This window comes from Heloderma suspectum, chromosome 2 (assembly GCF_057233095.1).
Source record: "Heloderma suspectum isolate Gila_16-S chromosome 2, 16-S_ref, whole genome shotgun sequence".
NCBI classification, from domain to species: Eukaryota; Metazoa; Chordata; class Lepidosauria; order Squamata; family Helodermatidae; genus Heloderma; species Heloderma suspectum.
The window spans coordinates 359,103,242-359,125,985 of record NC_139459.1 but is presented as its reverse complement, the minus strand read 5'-3'; the positions used below and the strand labels follow the sequence as shown (position 1 = coordinate 359,125,985).

The 22,744-nt window shown below is 46.6% G+C and overlaps 1 protein-coding gene across 1 annotated transcript in view; it reads left to right on the top strand.

Moving 5' to 3' along the window:
- Nucleotides 1–22,462, top strand: part of PPT2 (palmitoyl-protein thioesterase 2) — a 50,331-nt gene extending 27,869 nt beyond the window's left edge. Inside the window, exons 3-10 of the mRNA XM_084841082.1 lie at nt 5,501–5,654; nt 9,331–9,426; nt 11,585–11,692; nt 12,161–12,244; nt 14,123–14,207; nt 17,724–17,778; nt 19,309–21,603; nt 21,989–22,462. Of these exons, the coding sequence (XP_084697208.1) occupies nt 5,501–5,654; nt 9,331–9,426; nt 11,585–11,692; nt 12,161–12,244; nt 14,123–14,207; nt 17,724–17,778; nt 19,309–19,452 (726 nt within the window). The 3' untranslated portion in view covers nt 19,453–21,603; nt 21,989–22,462. The remainder of the gene's footprint in view (nt 1–5,500; nt 5,655–9,330; nt 9,427–11,584; nt 11,693–12,160; nt 12,245–14,122; nt 14,208–17,723; nt 17,779–19,308; nt 21,604–21,988) is intronic.
- Nucleotides 22,463–22,744: the final 282 nt, after the last annotated feature.

Genomic DNA, 22,744 nt, shown 5'->3' with positions numbered 1-22,744 from the left:
TATAATTATCACTGTCCCATCTGATAATATAATCAGATAGGACAGGGAGTATCTCATGCAAAAGTTTATCCACAAAAATAGGCAATTTTACATCATAAAACAGATTTTTAATCCCAATAATACGTACATTGGATCTGCATGTGAAGGCCTCCAGTTGAGAAATTCTGTCAGAGACATTTTTAAAACAAACTTGTGTTGTAGTTTCATTCCCTGCCACTCGGTCTTCTAGCTCATTAATTTTCGTCTCCATTTTTTGCCAAGATGCATTAATTAGATCCACAGCTCTTTGCAAGGCAGTGATGGAATTCTGGATTAAATCACACCTTTTGGCTTGCTCCGTAAATTGCGAAGATAAAGTCTTTATCAGAGTAAATAATTCCCCTATATCTTCTGTTTTTGAAACTTTTGACACAGGAGGTACGGGGGGAGTTGGCGGTGATGCCAACCCCTTTCTTCTCCTCGGTGTAACCATGTTTCTCTTCAAACAGATCTTGCAGGTCCTCAGATGTTCTCAAATATTGTTAATATTTCCTAAATCATCCCTCAGGAGTTGTTGATATTTCGTAAAGCATATATTGCAATGGAACACGTCAGCCCTGTTTTCTCCTATTAAATAGGAGTTTCAGAACATCTTTTTGTGTTCGTAAAGCTCTGGGGAGGTAATCCTGGAATCCAGCCCCCCCGCTATCTCATGGGGGAGTACTTTTCTCCAAGATGTTATCCAGATTAGAATTTTTATTTTTTGAGGAGGGAGGGGCTTCCACAGATAGACATTTTCAAAACAGAAAAGAAATTATAAAAGGATGTTTGGGGTGGAATTAGTTTACTACAGTCTGCTTAGAGATTTTATTAAGTGGTATATAAGCAGTACAAATAAATAAACAAACAAACAAACAAATAAATAAAGTCAACATCTCTATCTACTGGACTATATGCCACACAATTGTTAGATGCTATGCAAACAAGGTTTTGTATTATTACTAGCAAAAGGCCTGTGAAACTCCAGAGGGAGAAGGGGAGAGTGGGGGGAAGGGGAGGGTTCCAGCCCTTTCCCCATCCCTCCTCAGCCTCTCTCGCTCTCTTTATTTTTTTTTTATTTATGCTTTGATCTCCCCCTTGCCCCCAGGATCTTGGGGTAGGGCCCATGATTCCTGCTTCATTTTACCCCCACAACAACCCTGTGAGGTTGGTTAGGCTGTGAGAATGTGACTGGCCCAAATTTACCCAGTGAGCTTCATGGCCAAATGAGGACTAGAACCTGGGTCTTCCCGGACCTAGCCAACACCCTAACCCAGCTTCCCTCAACCTGGTGCCCTCCAGCTGTGTTGGACTGTTGAATGATGTGTCAGGCTGGGAATGAAGGGAGTTGTAGTCCAACACAGTTGAGGGGTGCCAGGTTGGTGAAGGATGCTCTCATCACTACACCATACTGGTTTCACCATTTATCTATCGCCTTTCCTGGTGTCTCCCCTACCTCATTTTTAGGGAGGGGCCATGGCTCAGTGGTAGAGCATGTGCATTGCATGTCGAAGGTCCCAGGTTTGATTCCTGGCATCTCCAGATAGGGCTAGGAAACTCCTGCCTGAAAACCTGGAGAGCCATTGCTGCCTGTCACTGGGCCTGATGGACCAAGGGTCTGACTCAGAATAAGGCAGCGTCTTCTGTTCCCTTTCTTTCTTTCTGTTGATCTGGGAGGAAGAACTGTATGAAAATCTCTCCTTGTTAGAGATTGGGATGGGTTATAATGTATTTCTGCAGGCTCAGCGTGACTCAGAGCCTTGACAGGTTAGAGGTGGGGTATTTCCCTGTGTGACCTGATCAATGGGCTGATGTTTGCACTGGGGTTCACTGGTTTGATGGGAAAGCCAGGTTTCCTGGGTAGTGGAACAGAAGGTTCCAGAAGCTCCAGAGTCCTCCCTCTGTGCTTTTCCACACAAACCTCCCTTTTTTATGGCCAAACCTTTCACAGACATGAAATTATAAAGCTGGAAGAGGAGTTACGACCCAGCCCCAGCTCACCATAGGCAACCTGGTGCCCTCAAGATGTGTTGGATTACAAATCCCATAACATCCAGCCAGCATGGCCAGTAGTCAGGGATTATGGGAATTGTAGTCCAGAACATCTAGAGGGTTGCCTACCCCTGCCATAACCCATTTACTGGAGCGTGTAACTGTAGAAATGCAGACTGTGGTGCTGAGATGCAGAAACCGGCTTCCTGAGTGGATCTGCTTTTGTTTTTAAAAGTGACACGTTTCTAGTCCTTAAGGATGCAGTGATGGCTTTGAAAGTATGTATGCATTGCCTAGTGAAGTCTTGGGGCACAACTATTGGTTGCAGGACCCAATCTTGCCCCTGCCGATTCCCTATAAAGTCTGTGATATAAAGCGCGGTGTGAGTCTTCCCTCTGTCTGGGCTGTTCTACACAAACCTGCTTTTTACGGCCACACCTTTCCTAGCAAGGGGTATTTCTAGTCATGAAGTCCCACCAGGCAGGAGAAGTGCTTTATAGTTACTGTTTTTAAAAGCAGCTTACTTGGAGGATATGTGTGAAGGGGGGAGGATCCAGCTCCTTCCTCCCACCTGCTTGTGCTACATTTTAAGTCATCTACTCCACCGCTTCCTAATGATTTGGCAGGAGACCCAATCCTGTGCATGGTTCTCCTGTTGACAGCTTTTAGTTTAGCTTTCCAGAAACTGGAGGAGAGCTAGACACGGTTGTTTTTGGGGGGATTGTGTATGTGTGTTGCAGTTTCTCCCCACACCCCTAGGAGGCTATGATAGATACCCGTTTTATTACATTTTTATCTTGCCCTTCCTCCAAGTTGGTTAGGGCAGTGTTACAATATTCCCCTCCCCGCCATCATTTTATCTTTACAACTTCCATCATCCCTGCAAGGTAGGTTAGGCTGAGAGATTCATGGGTGAACAGGTATTTGAACCCAGCTCTTTCCACCTGTAGTCTGATAGTCTAACCCAACCGGGTGCACTTGGATTACAACTCCCATCATCCCCAGCCATCATGGCCTATGGCTATGAATGCATTGCTGGGGTGGTGGTGATTGTAGTCTAACGCCCCTGGAAGGTTCCAGGTTCGGGGAAGGCTGCTCTTAGGTTTCCCCTTAAAGGTGTCCTGTTTAAATCTTTACAATAAACAAACCACTGCACCACACTGCCTCCCTAGATACAAGAGAAGGGAGAGGCTGCCAGCCAGTATCACCTTCTCTCCTCTTGATATGACTTCAAGGCAAGTCCCTCGAGTTTCCTTCAAATGTCTAAACAATCCTTCCTCGACCTGGTGCCTTCTAGATGTTTGAATTTTGTAATGACAATTTAGAGACACTCCTTCACAGGGAGCATAGGGTGGCAAGTTTGGGGATAATCCCTGGAGGGAGTGGGCTGAGCTGGGAGCAGAGGGTGAGAGGGCCTCCAGCAGAAGCTGTTCCTTCATAGAGCTGTTTGGCAAACAATTATATGAACTTCCTTCTTCTATGACCTTCATATGTGACCTTCATAGAAGTGTGGTGTTACCTACCTATGAGTGAACCTCTAACATAGAGGTTAGAGGTTCACTCTAATTGCCTGATTCCCAGGTAGTCCCATCCAAGTACTAACCAGAGCTGACCCTGCTTAACTTCCGAGATCAGACAACATCAGGCACATCCAGCCCTTTGCTCAGATGAGTCATTCAATAAAAAAGAAAGAAAGAAAAGGGTGTGTGTTTGTGTGTGTGGCAGGGAGGGAGGATTTGACCCTTCTGCCCTGAGAAGAGAAGACTGAGGGGAGATAGGATAGCGCTCTTCAAGTATTTGAAAGGTTGTCACAGAGAGGAAGGCCAGGATTGCTTCTCGATCATGCCAGAGTGCAGGACACCGAATAATAGGCTCAAGTTACAGGAAGCCAGATTCCGGCTGAACAGCGGGAAAAGTTCCTGACTGTCAGAGCAATATGACAATGGAACTAGTTACCTAGGGAGATGGTGGGCTCTCCCACACTGGAGGCATTCAAGATGAGGCTGGACAGCCATCTGTCAGGGATGCCCTGACTTAGCTTCCTGCATTGAGCAGGGGGTTGGACCCTTCCAACCCTACTATTCTATGATTCTATGATATTATAGACTTCAACTCTCATCAGCCCCCAGCCAGCATGACTAATGGTCAGGAATTCTGGGAATTGTCATTGGGGAGGCTGGTCTACACACCCTTTTGGGTTGGTGGGCACATTTGGAATGTTGAGTGTTATGGGCACTCTCACAAAATGGCTGCCGTGGTGGGCACAGCTGGTCACAAAACGCTCATTTCCCAGAAAGCAAACCAGTGTGATTGAAAGAAAAGTGACTTGCACACGAACTTAGGTACAAGGCAGAGGTGTGGGGGCGGGGGGCAGTCTGAGCTCCAAAACATAAAACTACTCTTTTGAACGCAGATAAAGATGGCGCTGGAGGGAAGCCCTTCACCTTGCAGCATGTCAGCCTCTCAATTACAAAACGTAAGAAATAAAATAAAAATTAGGAAGGGCAGAGAGTCTGTTGGGTTGCAAGAGAGGTGTCAGCGGGCACACTGGTAGCTGTGGACACCATGTTGGGGACCCCAGGTTTAAACAGTCACAGCTAGGGATGTCAGAGAATTCCACCACGGATCTTGGTGAGGCCGAATGCACCGAATGCACCCAAAATCCATGGCGGAACGAAGGCCCCACCCACGAAAGGCACACGAAACGGAGCACTTACCTGCTGCCGTCCGTGCTGACTTGCGAATAGTGGCCGCGTCTCCGGCTGCCATTCGCTTCATCATTATAGCCATGATAGGCTACGTAAATAATTATGTAGCCTATCACGGCTAATGCAGGGATGCCATTTGCATCCCTGCGGAGGCCGTGATAGGCTACGTAAGTATTTACGTAGCCTATCACGGCCAAAAACCCCCCAACAGCGGACGCAAATGGCGGCGGCTACGGCGGCTGCCATTTGCGTTCCCCCTTTTTTTTTTGCCGTAATCCGCAAAAAAAAAAGGGAACGCAAATGACAGCCGCTGTAGCCACTGCCATTTGTGTCCACTGTGTGTGGGTTTTTTTTGTCGTGATAGGCTACGTAAATATTTACGTAGCCTATCACGGCAAAATACAGGGACACAAATGGCGGCGGCTACAGCCGCCGCCATTTGCATCCCTGCAGGCTGCCCAGCAGCCGGATGTCCAGCTGCGGGCAGCCCCGGCCGGCGGCTCCACGGAATCTCCACAGAGCGGAGCCGGGCGGAAGGACGGAGCGCCTCCCCCCCACCGCGAATGTCACCCTTCAAAAAGGTAAGTGACTTTCGTACATCCCGTCACAGCCTTGCTGCTCTCTGCATAGTGATTGTGGTGTGAAGCCTGGCTTTGATTGTGTACTGTTAGTGAGGCAGGACATCCTAACCTGAACTTGGATTTTGCAGGAGAGACTGCACTCTCAGCTCTTTCTCCAGGTGTGTAAATCTCTCTCTCTCTCCTTCCACCCATTCCCTACAGACCCACCCAGGGACCAACGTAACGGTTGTCGATCTGTTCGACCGCACAGAGAGCCTGAAACCCCTCTGGATGCAAGTGGAGGGCTTCAGACAAGCCATTTACCCCATCATGCAGAATGCTGTCGATGGGGTCCACCTCATCTGCTACTCGCAAGGTATGTAGGCTCTTCGGGTGGGTGGCTGCGGGCAGGGCTGGTTCCATGTTTAAGGGGGCCCTGGACAAGGTATCCTCTGGTGGGCCCCCTCCATCTGTGAGTAGGCTCTGGCGGGCTCATGTGGCTGCAATGACAGCACTGGTTGGTTGGGTGTAGCGCCCCCTTTTAATTTCGCACAATGTCCCAGAGCAACACTAGGCCAGGGGCATTACAGGACATGAAAATGGTGGCTAGATTCAGCCACCTGGCACTGCTTAGGGCGGAGGATGGGATCTAAGCCAGGAAAAAGAAATGTAAGGGGGAGCCATCAGCAGGGGGCCCTGCCAGCCACCTAAGGGTGCCAGATGCTGATTCCAGCCCTGAAGGGTGTGTGTTGGTACACTGTGCTTTTATCTTCCTATTCCCATATTTGATCAATGCAAGGATAACATGGAGACTGGACTGATGAGGGCCTGCAAGAGTTCTTAACACAATGGTCTGCGTAGTAAATCCTGTTTCTGCTAGCGGTTGGCAGGTGGTGCAACTACCGAAGTCCCACTGAGTCAGAAACATGGTTTTCTCCACTCTGTGTAGCATGCCCAAGAAGGCTGGAGTCTGAGGGGCTCTTGTTTTGATTTTCTTGGGCAACCTGGGTGGAGTGAGAAATTGCTCCACCTGTTAATTGGCCCTCACTGCTTATGGGGGTTCTCCCTATCTCCTTCTTTTGTTCAAAGACAGAACAATTTCCTGTGGCCCACAAGACAACCTTTCATTGTTGGTTGGTTGGTTAGTTAGCTAGGAAACAATCCTATGGCCCCTAGAGAGTGTCTGGGGGGCCATAGGATACTTTGGATTCCTGGATCCGAGGCTGGAGACAGCGCTCCAACCTCAGATCTGGGAATCCACGCTCCGCCCCCTCCCAGCCAGCACAGAAAGAACTGTGCCAGCTGCCTCTCTGAGGTTGGGAACTCGACCTTAGAGAGGGGGTAAAGGGGGCATTCTGGTGGTGAGGAGGGGAGGAGACTGGAGAGGCTGGGATGAGCTATCCTGAGGCCTTCCAGCCTCCTTTCCTCCCCCTCCGGAATGTCCCAGCTAGATGGGCAAAAAAGCCCATCTAGTGAAAATGTAGAGCATTGATCGCCTCCACCACTCCTCCCGCTCTGCACTGGATGCTCATATGCTTCTGAGTTTGGAGGCTTATGAGCATCAAGGGTGGAAGTCATAGAATTGTGCCTTGAGTTAATTAGTTATTACATTTCTATACCACCTTTCTGCCAAGGCACCCAGGTCTGTTTACCATTTTTAAATACTGAAACAAACAAATGTTAACAACAACAAAAACCCTCCCCAAACCCCCAGAACATATCCCACCATGCTGGCTGGGGGATACTGGGAGTTGTAATCCAACACATCTGGAGGGCATGAAATCTGCGGGAAGGCTGGGTGAAAGAGACACATATAAATTTTGGACACCTCTGAATGAAGTTGGGGCAGGTTGAACGGGAGTACATTCCTGTCAATTTCACTCTGCACAGTTTTAGCTGCAAAGATACAGTAATAACAATTAGCAATTCCGGGGAGTTCAAAACACTTCCTGTATATTACCTCCCTAACGAGTGCATGGCAAGGGCGAGGTTTGAATGGTGGACTTCCTGGTTCACAGGAACTCCGGGCTAAACTAGATATGAACCCAGAGCAGGTGTGTGGGAGTGTCTTGATTAGGAACGGGACTGTAGTAGGTGGCAAAGGGTTAAAGCCCCCTTCCCCTAGGCCTCATCTGGTGCAGACCCCCCCCCCGCTATGTCTTTTTAAAAAATCAGCCAAACAAGAGCTGAAGAAATGAATAACGTCAGGTCTAGTTTGACTCAGATACAGATAGTAATGTATCTGAGTCAAATGTAACTCTGTGTGTGTGTGTGTGTGTGTGTGTGTGTATAAATAAATGTGTATAGACATACAACATTTGTATACACATATACGACCTTTATACACACACACTGGCAAACAGACCTGGCTTCACACGGGCTGGAATAGCCCTTAGTTTGAGAGAGCGAAGGCTTCAAGCAAACGTCCACAAACACCTGTCAGAGTCAGACACATTGTGGCTGGCACCCCTATGCAAGGCCTCTGCCATGGTACACTCCTACAGCCCCCTGAGGGAAAGGTCTGTCCACTCCATTCCCCTGAGGGGGGCTGCCCCACAGGAGCGGGGAGGGAGCAGGCCTATAATGCTGCCCCTCTGCCTACTGATCTCCCCTGTATGGACTGCAAAGCTATGTGCTGGTTAGGGAAGTCTGCCCCTAGAGACTGAAAAGCTTACTGCAGGTGTCAGGCACATGGACACATTAAAATTAATTACTGTGTTTTAAAAAACAAAATAACCCCGAGGTGCACACCCCTAGGATCCCCGTAGTATGCATGCCAAGTTTTAGATGTCTAGGTTTTACAGTCTGGATACACATCCTCTGTTATTATTATTTATACTCTCACACACCCCCTTTTGAAATTCTGAAAGCATGCATAAATCACACCTCCAAACTCTGAACTGCATTTACTGTGAATGCTCACCAAATGTCACTTCAAGGTGTGTTGTGCTGTTTGGGTTTTGGAGAGGTTTACTGATTTATTTTTTGGCCTTTCCAATTTAATGAACATGAAACTGGAAGAAAACATCAGGTTTTCAAAAACATAGGGCCATACCTCTCTCTGCAAATTTGTGGAAAATTTGGCTCTTTTGTGGATTTTCAGGGTCATTCAAATTGGGTGTGTTCAGTAAAGTCCATTTGAGAATCTGCGAGAAAATGCTTTGAGTTTTCCATGAGTTTGAGGTTTTCCCATAAAAGGCAGGTGTGTGTATGTGTGTGTGTTTTAAAAAGTTTGGGATATGCCCCACTCCAAAGGCATGATCTGCAAATATTATTACAGAGTAGGGTTGTCCGTCGCTGGGAAATCCTGTTTGTTTTTGGTTTGACAGATCTCTGTGGCATACTCAACTCAGCATGCATTTGCGAGCCGAGCACCAGGCCAGTTCCTGAAACTCAGAAACTTTGCTGCCCTTTTCTTTTAAGGCACAAGTCGCAATTTGCACAAAACCGTGGCTGTGAATATTTACAGAAACCGTGATTTGGGCAAAATTGCAGCCATAAGTAGTGCAATTTGTGCAAAATTACAGGCATGACTGGTCTAAGTAGCCTAATTAGACCATTTATGCCCCCAATTTTGTGCAAATTGTGCTATTTACGGCTCCGATTTTGTGCAAAACTCAATTTGTGCATTTTTTTTTAAAAAGCAGAAAACTGTGAGCTGGCCCAACTCATTGTGTGATGAATTGGGCCAGCTCGGGGATGTGCTTGCTGGAGTCTGGGGGACCGAGCTGGTGAAAACATGCTGAGCTCTAACCCCCAAATAGATTCCTCCAACATCCCTATTACAAAGTCACATCAACTTCATATTACAAAGTCACATCAACCATACAGGTGGTTTACTTGCAGAAGCAAAAAAGTAAGTAGAAAGTTGACCCATTTTGACCTTTCTGTTGGAACAGTGCCCATATTAAAGCTGCCGAGACCAAAACATCCCTAAGATGTAGTTCCCTTGATGGATCAATCTGGAAATTATGTGGGACCGGGATTCTTCTGGAAGGAGGCAACCCTTACTGCCTGTCCTAAAATATAGCTCCCCTTCCTCTGTCCTGCAGGAGGACTCATCTGTCGTGCCCTCCTCTCCACAATGCCCAACCACAATGTGGACACATTCATCTCTCTCTCTTCTCCACAAATGGGGCAGTATGGGGGTAAGTAATGGGGCAGGGGCACAGGGGTGCCATCTGGACAGGACTTTGGGGCAGATGACTAGGGCTCCACCCCATGGAACGGGGTGGGCCCCAAACACAGCAGGGCTGGTTGGCTCCCATTTTGAAGTAAATGAAGTAATATACATTTCCATCAAAAGTGTGTGTGTGTGCTTAAGATCATTAGGTCCGGAGTCTAACAGTATGTAAGCACATACTGCAAGGGCAGCCCAAGGATTTTTGGCTGCCCTCAATGGATTAAAATGTTGCTGCCTCCCCTTGTGTCGTAGTTACTGCTTTGCTGCTCAGGATATGATTGCAGAGGCGCCTCTGCAATATTCATTGTTTAACACCTTCCCCATCTTTCTTTCATCCAATTTACGATTGTGTATTTGCCCTGGGCAGCCCACAGACCTTAGATATCTGGCTCTCGATGGTGTCCCCGGAACACTGCCCAGCATACAAGCTTCTTTGTAGGGAAGGGGCTGTGGCTCAGCGGGTAGAGCACGTGCTTAGCATGCAGACGGTCCCAGGTTCGATCCCCAGATCTCTCCAGGTAGGGCTGGGAAAACTCCAGCCTGAACCCCTGGAGAGCCTCTGCCAGCCAGAGTCAACAATACTGGGCTAGATGGACCCAAGGCCATCTAGCCCAGACTCAGATTCAGACTCTGGGGCTGAATCTTCACATCACAGTTATACCGTTATCATACCATTGTCATAACTATTGGTACACGTGACACCAATGGGCACCAATAGTTATGATAATGGTATAAGTATGATGTGTAGATTCAGCCTCATAAAGCAGCTTCCTCTCTAAGACATTTACATTGTTGAGAGCAGCCCCTGGAATTTTGGCACCCCAGCCTAGTTTCCCTCTCTGCTTGGGCCTTCCCCAGAGTGTGTGTGTGGAGGGTTGTGTTCAGACATTGAGTGGATTGAAAAGCCCCTGAGGCCATGCTGAGGCACCTGCCAGGCCTTTCTGGCCTCCCACTGCTCTCTCCCCCATGCAAGTGAATGGAGTGCGGGGGGGTTATTCACTTGCATGGGGGGACAAGGAAGCCCATGTTGCTGAAAAATGGCTGTGGGGAGAGGAACCCCACCTCCACCAAGGACCCTTCAGGCAGCAAGATCCCTGGTGGTATGTAGGCTAACCCCCCACCCCACCCCCTTGCAGTTTTGTTTTGTTTTTGCTGCACTTTCTCTATTCACTTCCATGGGGGGTGGGGGAAGCTGAAAAAACTGGCTGGTGGTTGTCCTAAGGGTCCTTGGTGGGAGAGGGACTTCTCCCCATCATCAGCTGTTTTTGGCAATGCAGCTTCCCTTCCCCCACCCCATGCAAGCGAGTGGAGACATTATTGTATTTATTGATTAATTATTATTTAGTTGTGGTATTTATATACTGCTGAATATAATAAAATCTCTCAGCAGTTCACAATATTGACATTGGATATTGCTCCGTTCACTGTCGTTGGTGGGACGGGGTGAGAAGTGGGGGGAGTCTTCTCTCTCTTTCTTTGTGGTGTGTGTTTTCTCTCGGCAGTGTGTATTTTTTTCTGAGAAAACATACATGGACAGAAAACAGAGAGAGACCTGGTTCATACAACACGACAGGCCAGAGTACGGGTTGAGTGTGGGTTGTCGTTGAACCGTGGGTGGCTGTTGAAATGTGGGTTGTTGTGTTGTGTGAACCCAACCAGGCTAAGAAACAATGGTTTGTTAATCACAAACAACCCACAGTTCACTTCATGGGTTGTTCGTGGTTAACAAACCATGATTTGTTTGTGCAGCTGGGTTCACACAACATGACAACCCACGATTCAACAGCCACCCATGATTCAACCCATACTCCACCTGTACTCTGTCTTGTCATGTTGTGTGAACCCAGACAGAGAGTTGGAGCGTGGGGTGCTCCCAAAATATTGTGAATGGCCACACCCACATGGCAGCCATTTTGTGATTAGTCATGCCCTCACAGCAGCCATTTTTTAATCACTCCCATGATACTTTAAAAAAAAAATCCAGATGTGCCCATGGGCCCACAAAAGTTGGGGACTTGCACAGGATGGAAGAATCTTGGGCTTGAAACAGTAATGGGGAAAACAGTGGCAGTGGGGCTGTATGTGTGCTCATGCTCTCATTCTCTCTGCAATTTTCAATTCAGACACCAAATACTTGAAATGGCTTTTTCCTGAGTACATGAAATCCAACCTATACCGCTTGTGTTATACGCATATGGGCCAGGATCTCTCCATCTGTAACTACTGGAATGGTGAGATTACTCCTAGTTCTACTACTACCACCATCATGACCTGTTCTTTAACATTGTATGTTGCGCTTTTGGTTGTTCAAGTTGCTTTCACCTATATATTCTCAGAAATCCTTACAACAGCTCTGTACGGTAGGCCAGTATTATCATCATTTGGCAGTGGCTAATTTCTAGCCAATGCTGTAACCAACCTGGAAGTCTACCCACCTCAGACTCGGGTGTATAGGAGCGGTGGTGATGGGGAGCCGTCTGGGATTACTGGCTAGCTGGGGAACACTGAGAATCGTAGGACTTTTTTCTGTCTAAACATGCATAGGATTGCGCCCTTAGTGTTGAAAATATGGGAGGGGTGGGAGAGCCAGTCTTCTGGGTTCAGTGGGGAGAGGCAAGCGGGGTGGGGGTAGTTTATTGAGTTTAGGAACCAAGCAAGAGTTCTCTCAACTCTGTTTTTCTTGGCTTCCACATTTTCAGATCCACATCATCGGGACCTTTACCTCAACAATAGCAACTTCCTGGCTCTGTTGAATGACGAGAGACTCCACCCCAATGCAACTGGTAATAAGTGATGGGCCCCCCGCAGACCCAATACGCAATGGACAGTGGTACTGAGTAGCTTCACTTGGCAGGCAGACCCCATATCCTCATTGCAGCTGATTCTCTTGTTATCGTAGTAGCCCCACAGCCTTGGAAGCAGGGACTTCCATTCAAGGCTTTTATGGTTCTACTGGCCTGCCTCACTCACAGAAGTTTATGTGGAGTCTGGACAATGTCATCTTCCACTCGTAAGCCTCCTGTGTTTTCCCTCAGCCTCTTCCATCTTTTTTTCCTCCCATAAATAAAAATCCGTTAAGGAGAAAAGGACGGAATAGCGGCACAGGGCCTTCTCATTGGTATTGTTCCATCTGGAACCTTGCTATGTTTCCAATTTTGGGCCCGCTAGGCCTCAGGCAGCCTTGCTTGTTGCTCCTCCTGAGGCTGAACAGCACAGCAAGTTGATAGCTGAAGTGAAATTTGAATGGAGAATTCCTGGCTTTCCAACTGTCCACTTCAGGCCAAACGAGACATAATGGTGGAATCCATGTTTGCCTGTTCATGTGTCTGCCTTCTTTGTATCTAAAGCACTTTTCTCCCTAGCCTGGCTAACTTCCAGGCTCAGGGTTCAGTTGGGAGAAAAAGTTCTGAGGTGATAGTATGCAGGGAAGTAGGGTGAGGGAGGGCTCATCTCCCCTCCTCTGCATGCACACTATGTGTTTGTAAAAAGGATGCTTCCAGGCAAGGCCTTTATGGAGCCGTTGCAATTTCTGATTCACAGAATTTTATGGGTGGGTCCAGACGTCGTTGTCTTCCACATGTAACCCTCCTGTGTTTCCCCACTGCTCCTTCAGTTTTTTTTTCTTACCACGGAAAATCTGTTAAGGGAAAAAAAGATGGAATTGCTGCACAATGTCTTCCAATTGATGGTGCTCTTTTTATTTATTTATTTGAAGTATTTTTATACTGCTCCTCAGCCAAAAAGCCTCCCAGAGTGGCTTACGTATAATCAGTTAAACAAGACAGTGCTGGTCTGCAGGCTTACAATCGAAAAAGTCATGACACACAAGGGAAAAGGAATGGGGAAGGAAGAGGAGAAAAAATAATTATTTCAGCAGGGCTGGTGGAATGGCCCTGCTCTCCTTATCTCCCTCAGCTCAACCTGCTAGAATGGCTGCTGGTTTGGTTTCCAGAAATGGTTTCTCTTCGGTCTGGAAACACCCCAAGACCTTGCTCATCCCACTTTATACATGAAGAAGAAACATGGTGCCCCTGTCATGTCTGGTTTGGCCCTTAACTGCTGTGATACACTAGGACAGGGTGGGCAGACGTCAGGCTTGCAGGATCTACTTTGTGTGTTTTTTTGCTAGGACCCTGAGATCCACCAGTTGAAGCCCAAGGCTGACCCAAGATCCTTTGGTGCCTGAGGCAGAGCAGCAAAAGTCCTGCAATTCCCAACATTTCCCAACCAGCCATGCTGGCTGGGGAATGCTGGAAGCTGTAGGACTTTCCCCCCTCTAAACACGCATAGGAACGCATCCTAAGGGGCATTTTGTTGCTAATATTGGGGAGGCAGCAGTAATAAGAGGGCTCCCACCACCTCTTGTCTCCAAAACGTGATGCAAAGTGATAAAAGACCCCTCCCCTGCGTCCCCTTTCTTGCCACAGGGCTTGAGGGTGGGGCCTTATGTTCCTTTGGGCTTTTGCTAGAGGTAGAAGCAGCACAAATCTTGTTTTTGCTGATTCTGCCTCCCACAAAAGATCCAAGTTTGGAGAGCCCAGAGCGGAGAGGGGATGTGTTGCACTTGCTGTCAGGGCAAGGAGAGGATGGAATAGAGAGGGTGTGGGAGGATCACGATGGGGACTGGGGACCAAATTTCTGGAGCTTTTCTTTCAATGCAGCCTGGAAGACAAACCTCCTGCGGATCCGGAAGTTGGTTCTGATTGGGGGTCCGGATGATGGTGTAATCATGCCGTGGGAGTCCAGGTGAGTGTTTGGAGATGGGGAGGAGACCCTCTCACCTGTGATCCAGGGGGAGGGGGAGGGAGGTTCAGTTTTGGCAGGAGAGGAGGCAAGTGTTCCTGCTGGGTAAAACAAAACCGAAGAACATTCAAAACGATCCAACAGAATAAAGAGACAAAGTCTCAGGATGTTGAAAATATATATGTGGTTTTATTCCAAGAAGTAGCCCTATGCATTTCGGACCTGAATATGGGCCTTCTTCTGGGGTCAGCAACCTGAAATGAACAGAAACACTCATTTCTGGAAGGAGGAAGGTCAGCGGAGCTCACATAGAAGAGCTCCTTTGACCTCCTTCCTTCCAGATACAAGTGTTTCCACTCATTTCGGGGCCTCCCCTAGGAAACACTAAATCTCTCTTGCATAAGCAGTGGGTCCTGCGTTTGCAATGGAATTAGCAGGACCCACTGCTTTTTCCGAGAGCTGCAGGTATTTATATATATTAAGGGCTCCTTCACGGAAGTTTGCAGGCTCTTTACATGATGCCATGATCATTCAAGGCGTCTCCTGCACTAAATGCCCTTTGTTCTGTTTTTAAATAGATCGCAGATAATGAGCTATCAAATTATCCCGTTGTGTTCCACTTCAGTTTCCTCCGTGAAAAGAGGAAAAGGGGCAAGAATTGGAGTGAGATCAATGAAAGATAGTGGAAGACTCGGATACGGGGAGAAGGAGGGGGAGGGGAAGGGAGGAAAGGAAGCTGGTGAAAAAGGGAGTCACTGTGATCCTGCATTTAAAATGGAAGCAGAAAACCCTGTTTTAAATGCAGGGTTTAAGGCTGGTGTAGAGATGCCCTAAAACTGACTCCTGAAGAAGGCCCATACTCAGGGCCAAAACACATAGGGCTACTTCTTGGAATAAAACCAGATAGATTTTTTTCAACATCCTAAGATTTTGTCTCTTCCATTGAAATTCCTGCTGACCTATGCAGACAGGCTTGCAAGGAGGGGGGCATTTAAATGCAGCTTGAAGTCCCAGCAACATGGGTGGATGGATTACTGTACTTTGTTTTATTAACTTATCAATTAGAACCAGATAAAGCCTCTATCCTCGCTACTGGGTCAGAGAACCCTTTCCAGCTTCCTGCATGCATGAAGGTGAAAACACTCTCGCTACTTGGCATCCTGGCTGTTTTTGATTTCCCTAGACCCTGACTCTGCTAACTCATCCTCCTACTTATGCCACAATAAGAGAGTATAGTAATAAATAAATAGCCGTCAATGAGCATAATGGCTATGTAGCCATACAGGTTTTTTTTCCTTCTCCATAATAAATCCTCCCATCTCCTCTGTTTACTATTAATATAGCACCTTTCCCCAACTTGACACCCTCCAGATGTGTTGGACTGCAACTCCCAAAACTATAATAATCATAATCACTCTCACGTTGGGAAGGCTGCAATGTAAGGTTTCTTTTTGAACAAGCTTCTCAAATATCCCTCCCCACCCAATGTCTCAAATAACTGTCAGTTCTGTCAATATAAAACAGGGACGCAGAACCTCAAGTTAAGGGGCAGAATCCAGCCCTCCTGGGGTCCCACTCCAGCCCTCTGGGGTTCCACAGATGGCCACATGCCCTTTCCTTCCAATCACCAATCATTTGGTGCTTGCCTGGCTTTTGTGCAGTTTTTTTCCCCCATTCTAAAAAGTTGAAATGCCTCTCCTGAGGCTTAGTTTCTAGCAGTAAGAGCTTTAAGCTAAAATGTGCTGGTATTTTGGCCCTGCCCCTTTTGCCTTTGGCCCCACCCACCACAGGAATGTGGCCCCTGAGAATGGAATTCGGCCTTCGGGCTGAAAGAGGTTCTGCACCCCGATATAAAAGCTGGGTATCAGACCGACCACCCCTCCAGCGTATTGGCACTGATTCTTGGTCACTGCCATACTTACCGATCGGTTAAGTTAAAGCTTGGCTGAGTCTGAATCTAAGACTATCCATGGCTGCTAGTCATGATGGCTGTAGGCTATCTCCAAGATCAGAGGGAACATGCCTCTGAATAGCAGTTGCTGCTGGGGAACATGAGCGGAACAGATTTATTGCCTGGTTGGCCACAGTGGGAAACAGGATGCTGGACTAGAGGCCTTTGGTCTGTTCCAGCAGGGCTCTTCTTATGTTGACAAGTAAATCAACATCTGGTGGTCCTCCAGATGTTCTGGCCTACAACTCCCATCATCCCTCACCACTGGCTATGGTGGGCACTGTGACAGCTCTGCCTTTAGGCTTCTGAATCAGAGCATATACAGCTCCGGTTATGAACCCCTTTGATTGTTAAGGTCTTTGTTGGTGGCCCAACTCTGAGTGTCGTCCTCCTCTGCCATATTCTGAAGTGGGGTAAGTGGTGACCAGAGACAGGACCACCTTAGTGGTGGTACCCCATTCATGGAACTCCCTCCCTACGTCAATTTGTCACCTACCTTGATAGTTTTAGTGGCTAGACAGAAGCACTGTTGTCTACCTGAGCATCTAGAGCTGTATACACTGACTTCATTGCTGTTTTACTTTTTTCCCTCTTATCCTGTTATATTCTAGCTTTTATTGCTTGCTCTGTTGTATTTTAGCCATGTTGTAAGCTGTCTTGAGAGCTATGATTAGTAGGTGGAGTAAGGCCATCCCTCAATGGTAGAGAACATAAGAAGAGCCCTGCTCGATCAGACCAAGGTACATCTAGTCCAGCATTCTGTTCCCACAGTGGCCAACCAGCTGTCCATGGGAAACCCACAAACAGGACATGCGTACAACAGCACCCTCCCGCCCATGTTCCCCAGCAACTGGTATACAGAGGCATACTGCCTGCGATACACTATATAGTCATCTTGATTAGTAGCCATGACTAGTTCAGTGCATGCTGTGCATGCAAAATGTCCCAGGTTCAATTCCTGGGAACTCCATGTAGAGTTGGGAACAACTTATGCCTACCCTGGAGAGCTGCAGCCAGTCAATGTAGGCAAGCTTGAGCTAGATGAACCAAAGGGCTGGTTTAGTTTTAGGCAGCTTCCTTTGTTAGGTATATTTGAGAGAGAGAGAGAGAGAGAGAGAGAAATTGAGCAGTGCCTCTCTGCCTCTCATCTGTTAGGGGGGGAAGTTCTAATAGATTTGGGCTTTTAAAAAAATGGTGGCAAGCCTATGCAAAAATATACTGAATTTTGTGAACAGGAAAATAAAAATCCAAATATTGCCATATGTAATATTTGGATCACAACAGGCTTACAAAAATCTTCTTGCCTATGACAAACCAGAATGGTAGGGGAAACTTCCATGCCCCCGCAAATAGGAAAGGTTTTTTTTCTTTGTTTTTTTAATTTGTCAATGTGCCTCAGGAGACTAACATAGATATGTGCAGGCGGTTGGCTAGTGACTGTCATTAATTTATTAGCCAGGTACATAATATTACGTGGTTTTTTAAATCACAAAAAATGCACACATATAGGAGATGATAATGGTCACGTGTTGCTTTTTATACAATACTTCCCCCCCTTCTCTCGGCAGTATGTTTGCTTTCTACGATGATAACGAGACGGTGAGGGACATGACGTCTCAGCCGGTGAGTGAGGATGGACTGCCTGAGTCCCTGGGAGCAGTGGGTGGGGAGGGACTACGACAAGAAGGGTACATTTTGCTAAACTGGGAGAGGAAGGGGGTATAATTCAGGATCAGACACATGAAAGAAGCAGAGAGTGTTGTTACATCATTGGCAATGCTTACTGAAAAACTGAACAGTAAACTGAACAGACATTATCTTAGTAACCAATAATCCCCACAACATATTCAAAATAACTAACTGTTAAGTCAGGGCTGCTCTAGCATTAGGCAGAGTGAGGCAGCTGCCTCAGGCGGAACATGCTGGGTAACACCCCCTGGCTCTTCCTCCTTAGCCCCCAGCCATTTTCTTCTGCTGTAGGAAGGATCGATCTGTGTGTTTCATGCAGCCTGCTCTGTATCCCCTAAATTAGCCTGCTGCCCTCAGGTGCAGTGGAGGGCACCTCCCCATTACCAGTATTTCATTTATTAAGTTTCATTTATTATATTTCTGTACTGCCCATAGCTGTAGCTCTCTGGGCGGATCACAAAAATTAAAAACCATTAAAACACATTATATAAAATATAAAACCATTAACGTAATAACATAGAACAAATAACTCACAACAACATATGTCTAAAACAAAAACAATCAGCCAGAGACAATCAAGAGACTCGTTATACGCTGCCAAATGCCTGAGAGAAGAGGGCAGTTTTAACCTGGCACCAAAAAGAAGACAATGTTGGTGCCAGGCGGGCTTCATCAGGGAGATTATTCCATAATCAGGGAGCTACCACCAAGAAGGCCCTCTCCAATGTTACCACCCTCTGAGACTTACTTATTGAAGTAAGATTCAACTGCCAGTCTACTCGAGTTCTATACATGGAATGGAGTGGTGCTATCCTGCCCTTCACCTCAGGGAGCAAAATGCCTTGAGCCAGCCCTACTGTAAATCCTGGACCTTGGTATCTATTTCTAATATTGGTTTCTGTTCCAGCAACCTACAAGACAATCTCCAGCAATGTACCTGGTACTTTACCTTGTAAACTTCAGCAAACAACAGGTTCCTGCCCACTAGGTGTTTGCAGTAAATTTAGATAGGGTGGAGGGAGGGCAAGGAAGGAGAAGCCATGGTCATGAACAAGTAGAGAGAAATTGGGAGAGGCCATCGAAACGAAGAACGAATGTGAGCTGCTGTGCTGAATGTCCCCCAAAGATAGGAGACACAAGACTGCATAGGCTGTACCTCCTGAGAGGCTTACAGCAGGGCTGATCCAGTTCGTTTTGGGCCCTGAAGTGGAAAAACCAAATGGCCACTTCCTTTCTGCTAATTAAGAACCCGGTAGTGCTCTCACACAGCTCCTGTTCATCTGAATGAGATTTTTTTTACAGACTATTCCAGTGGATTGTGCCACCTGGGGCTAGATTTGTTTGCTTCCCATTCTGCCCCTTTTCTGGCACCCAAAATCTACCCCTGATGCAGATTGGCCTCATGGTAGGACTGTTTTCAAGTGAGAGTTAAGAAGGCTCCTTGGTTGTCTCTCTCTGTCTCAGGTCTACCTCCTGGACACCTTTGGTTTGAAGACCCTGCACACTCGTGGCGACATTGTTTTCTACACAATGGCCGGTGTTTTCCACACGTTCTGGCACTCCAACCGCACAGTTTATGACACCTGCATTGCCAAATGGCTGACGTAGCTGGCGAGGCATGTGAAGAAGCGAGCGGAGGAGAGAGTCCTAAACCGAGATGTGCTCTGTTGCCTCGTCTGGGCACTTCTCCCACAGAGAAGAAACTCTGTTGCCGATAGCTTTTCTAGGATGATTGGTATTTTCTTTCATAGTGGAAGAAACTTTTTTCTGCAAGAATTTTTTGGTGGAGGCTGGAAACTGTTTGGGGGTTGCAGGATACTGCATTGAGGGGAGGGAGAGGAATGAATCTTCTATCTTTTGTCGGATCTGAGCTATAAAAGCTACAGGAAAAACTACAAAAGGACTATTCAGCAGTATCAGGTATTTGAGAAGAGATGTGGAGTTTTAGAAGCTGGATTTGGCTAAGAGACTGGAAAAAGGAAATCGATTACATTTAAATGTAATCAAAAGCCTTCAGATGCTATATTTTCTGGTTCCGAACTTCTGGCAGGACTCTATGCTATGTGGAAGCTGGCAATATTCCCCTTTGAAATGTTGACCACTTGAAAACATTTGAATTACTTTGCCCCAAATTTGGAAAATGCCTTTTAAATTGAACATCTTTATATTTTTCACATTCTGGCCAAACATCCACAGCTACCCAACAGTTTTTTAAGAGAGGCTAGACATCCAGAAAGCTAGCAAAAAACTAATTCAGAGAAAGTTTTGATTTTATTTTTTTTATTATTTATTTATTATTGCATTTATACCCCGCCTTTTTTCCTCTTGCAAGGAACCCAAGGCGGCTTACATTATCCTCCTCCTCTCCATTTCATCCTCACAACAACAACCCTGTGAGGTGGGTTGGGCTGAGAGTCTGACTGGCCCAAAGTCACCCAGTGAGCTTCCATGGCCGAGTGGGGACTAGAACCCGGATCTCCCAGCTCCCAGTCCAACACTCTTGCCACTACACCACACTGGCTCTCTTGATTAAGTTCACAGAACTTTATTTTATTTTTGCAGAGTTAATTTGAGTAGAAAACTCGAATTCTTGCTTTGCCATTTCACCAGAGAGTATGGGTCAATTTGTAGCCTTTTGACCAAAACTCCAGTTCCATGGCATTTTCAAAATTAAGGGTAAAACTGTTACCACAAAACCGTCAAGCAGTTCGGTGTTCCGTTTTACAGCATCTCTTTGTTTCCACAGCACTGTTGGAAGGAACCTCAGAGTCTGTTCCTCCAGTCATACATCAAAATCAATGTCTTAAATTATTGAGGCAATATAGATATGTATGTACGTGTATATTTTTCTCCTCCTCTAGAAGCACATTCTAAGGCTCTCAGGATGGCAACAAAAAATCAGCATAGACAGACATTCATAACCTGCTCTAGCTTCTATTTTTTTAAAAGAACATGTTCTTAAACCACCCACCAGCAGTTGTTAAGGGGCAGCTGTTGGCTGCTTTGGTGGAGCTTCTGTTGAGGTCCCCCTGGCATCTCTTGGCAAGGGGACCTCAGAGCTTCTCCTGTTACAGTATTAACTCTTAATTTTCATCACAGTAGAATAGGACATACGCAATAGGGCTCAGGTTTAACTCTCAAGCTCCGATGGCATATTAGGAAATTAACGGAGTACAAGACAGGATGCACTTTAAGCTGAACTTTATGACATTTGAGAGGGACGCTTTTTCTGAGAAATGAGATGTTCTCTACAGAGGAGCAGAACCTCCAGCTCAAGGGCCAAATCCTGCTTGCCTGGGAAGTCAATCAGGCCTTCTGGGGTTTCCCAGATGGCCTTTCCCCCAACCACTGATCATTTGGGGGTTTCCTGGCTTTTGTGCCCTTTTTCCCCCATTGTAAAAGTTTGAAATGCTTCTCCTAAGGCTTAGTTCCTGGCAGTAAGAGTTTACACTACAATATACTGTTTTTTTGGCCCCACCCTTTTTGCCTTTTGACCCACCCAGCACTGGAATACAGCCCCCTGGAGCTTCTCCAAAATGGCCTTTGGCCCAGGGGCTGAAATAGGCTCTGCACCTCTCTTCTAGTACATGTTATGCAGAATGAGATCGTAGGATACGGTACCACTTAGTGTGGAGGGGAGGTTTTAAAAGTGGGGAGCATTAAAAAATGCGATATGAACATACCAGCAATCTGAAGTGCTACCATCCCAGCTGCTGCCACCTCATTCTGTGCTAATCAGTTTGCTCTGATGCATGTTGAGTCCCCATTTGGTCAGGTGTGAATGACAGGTGAATTGTTTGCAGGTGGTGACGGCTGAAGCTATGTGTATACTCCACTTAGGAAATAAATGGGAAGTAGTCAGTCTTCGTTATGCAAATTAAGTTCAATTGCACAAGTTGCCTGAATGTTAGCACACACTAACTGAGAGGGACAGTACTCTGGTTTTCTTCTGATAGCTGGCAAACTGTAGGGTAGTTGTGAGGAGGAGGATTTTCTGTCAAGCAGGTCTGGTCACAATCCAGGAAGGCAATACGTTTGCCCGTGGGCCAAATTCGGACCTCTGGGATTTCCCAGATGGCCATGTCCCCTTCCCCTGGCCCACTCCCTTTCCCTCAACCACCAAGTGTTCACTGGTTTTGCACAGTTCCCCCTCCCCCCCATTCTAAAAGTTTGAAATACCTCTCCTAAGGTTTAGTTACTGATGGAAGAGCTTAGCTCAAATATCTTGGTCTGTTTGTTGTATTTTGGCCTTTTGCATTCAGCCCCCCACCCCCAGAATACACTCCCGCCCCCACCACCCCCCAAGCTTTTCCAAAATAGAATTCGTCCCTCAGGCTGAAAGAGGTTCTGCAACCCTGATGTTGAGGGCAGGGTTAGGGAAAATTCTCACTGCCCCCAACATAAATAGAGTAGTTAGCTGGCTAAGACTAAGTTGCTGTGAAACTGGGTGCACCTATGTATATTTCTGTTTTTCCCTTGGCGTGAATAGCACTGCTTGGTTGTTTGAGCAGCAAAAGGCAGATACATGTGTACCAAATATCTGTTTAAGGTAGGAAAACCATTGGATGCAGTGAGGTTGGAGGTGTCTGGAATTTCAAGGTTTAGGGTTCCTTTATGTAAAAAAAGAAAGAAAAAAAAAGCATGGCATGACTCGCTTTATTTTACAGTCCTCCAGAAAAACCTGCATGGTATCTTTTTCTTTCCTAAAGCTAGTGTCTTGAGGCAGAGGGCAGCTTCCCACCGTCAGTCCTGAAAGTGCTTAAAAAGAGCATTTTTTTTTTTCTGGTTTGTTTTTGAGGTGCTTTGGAATAGAATTTGTTTTTGAGGTGCTTTGGAATGCTGATGGTAGTGAAATAGCATACATATATTTATTCACAAGGAACGCTTTCGTGGAGATCTC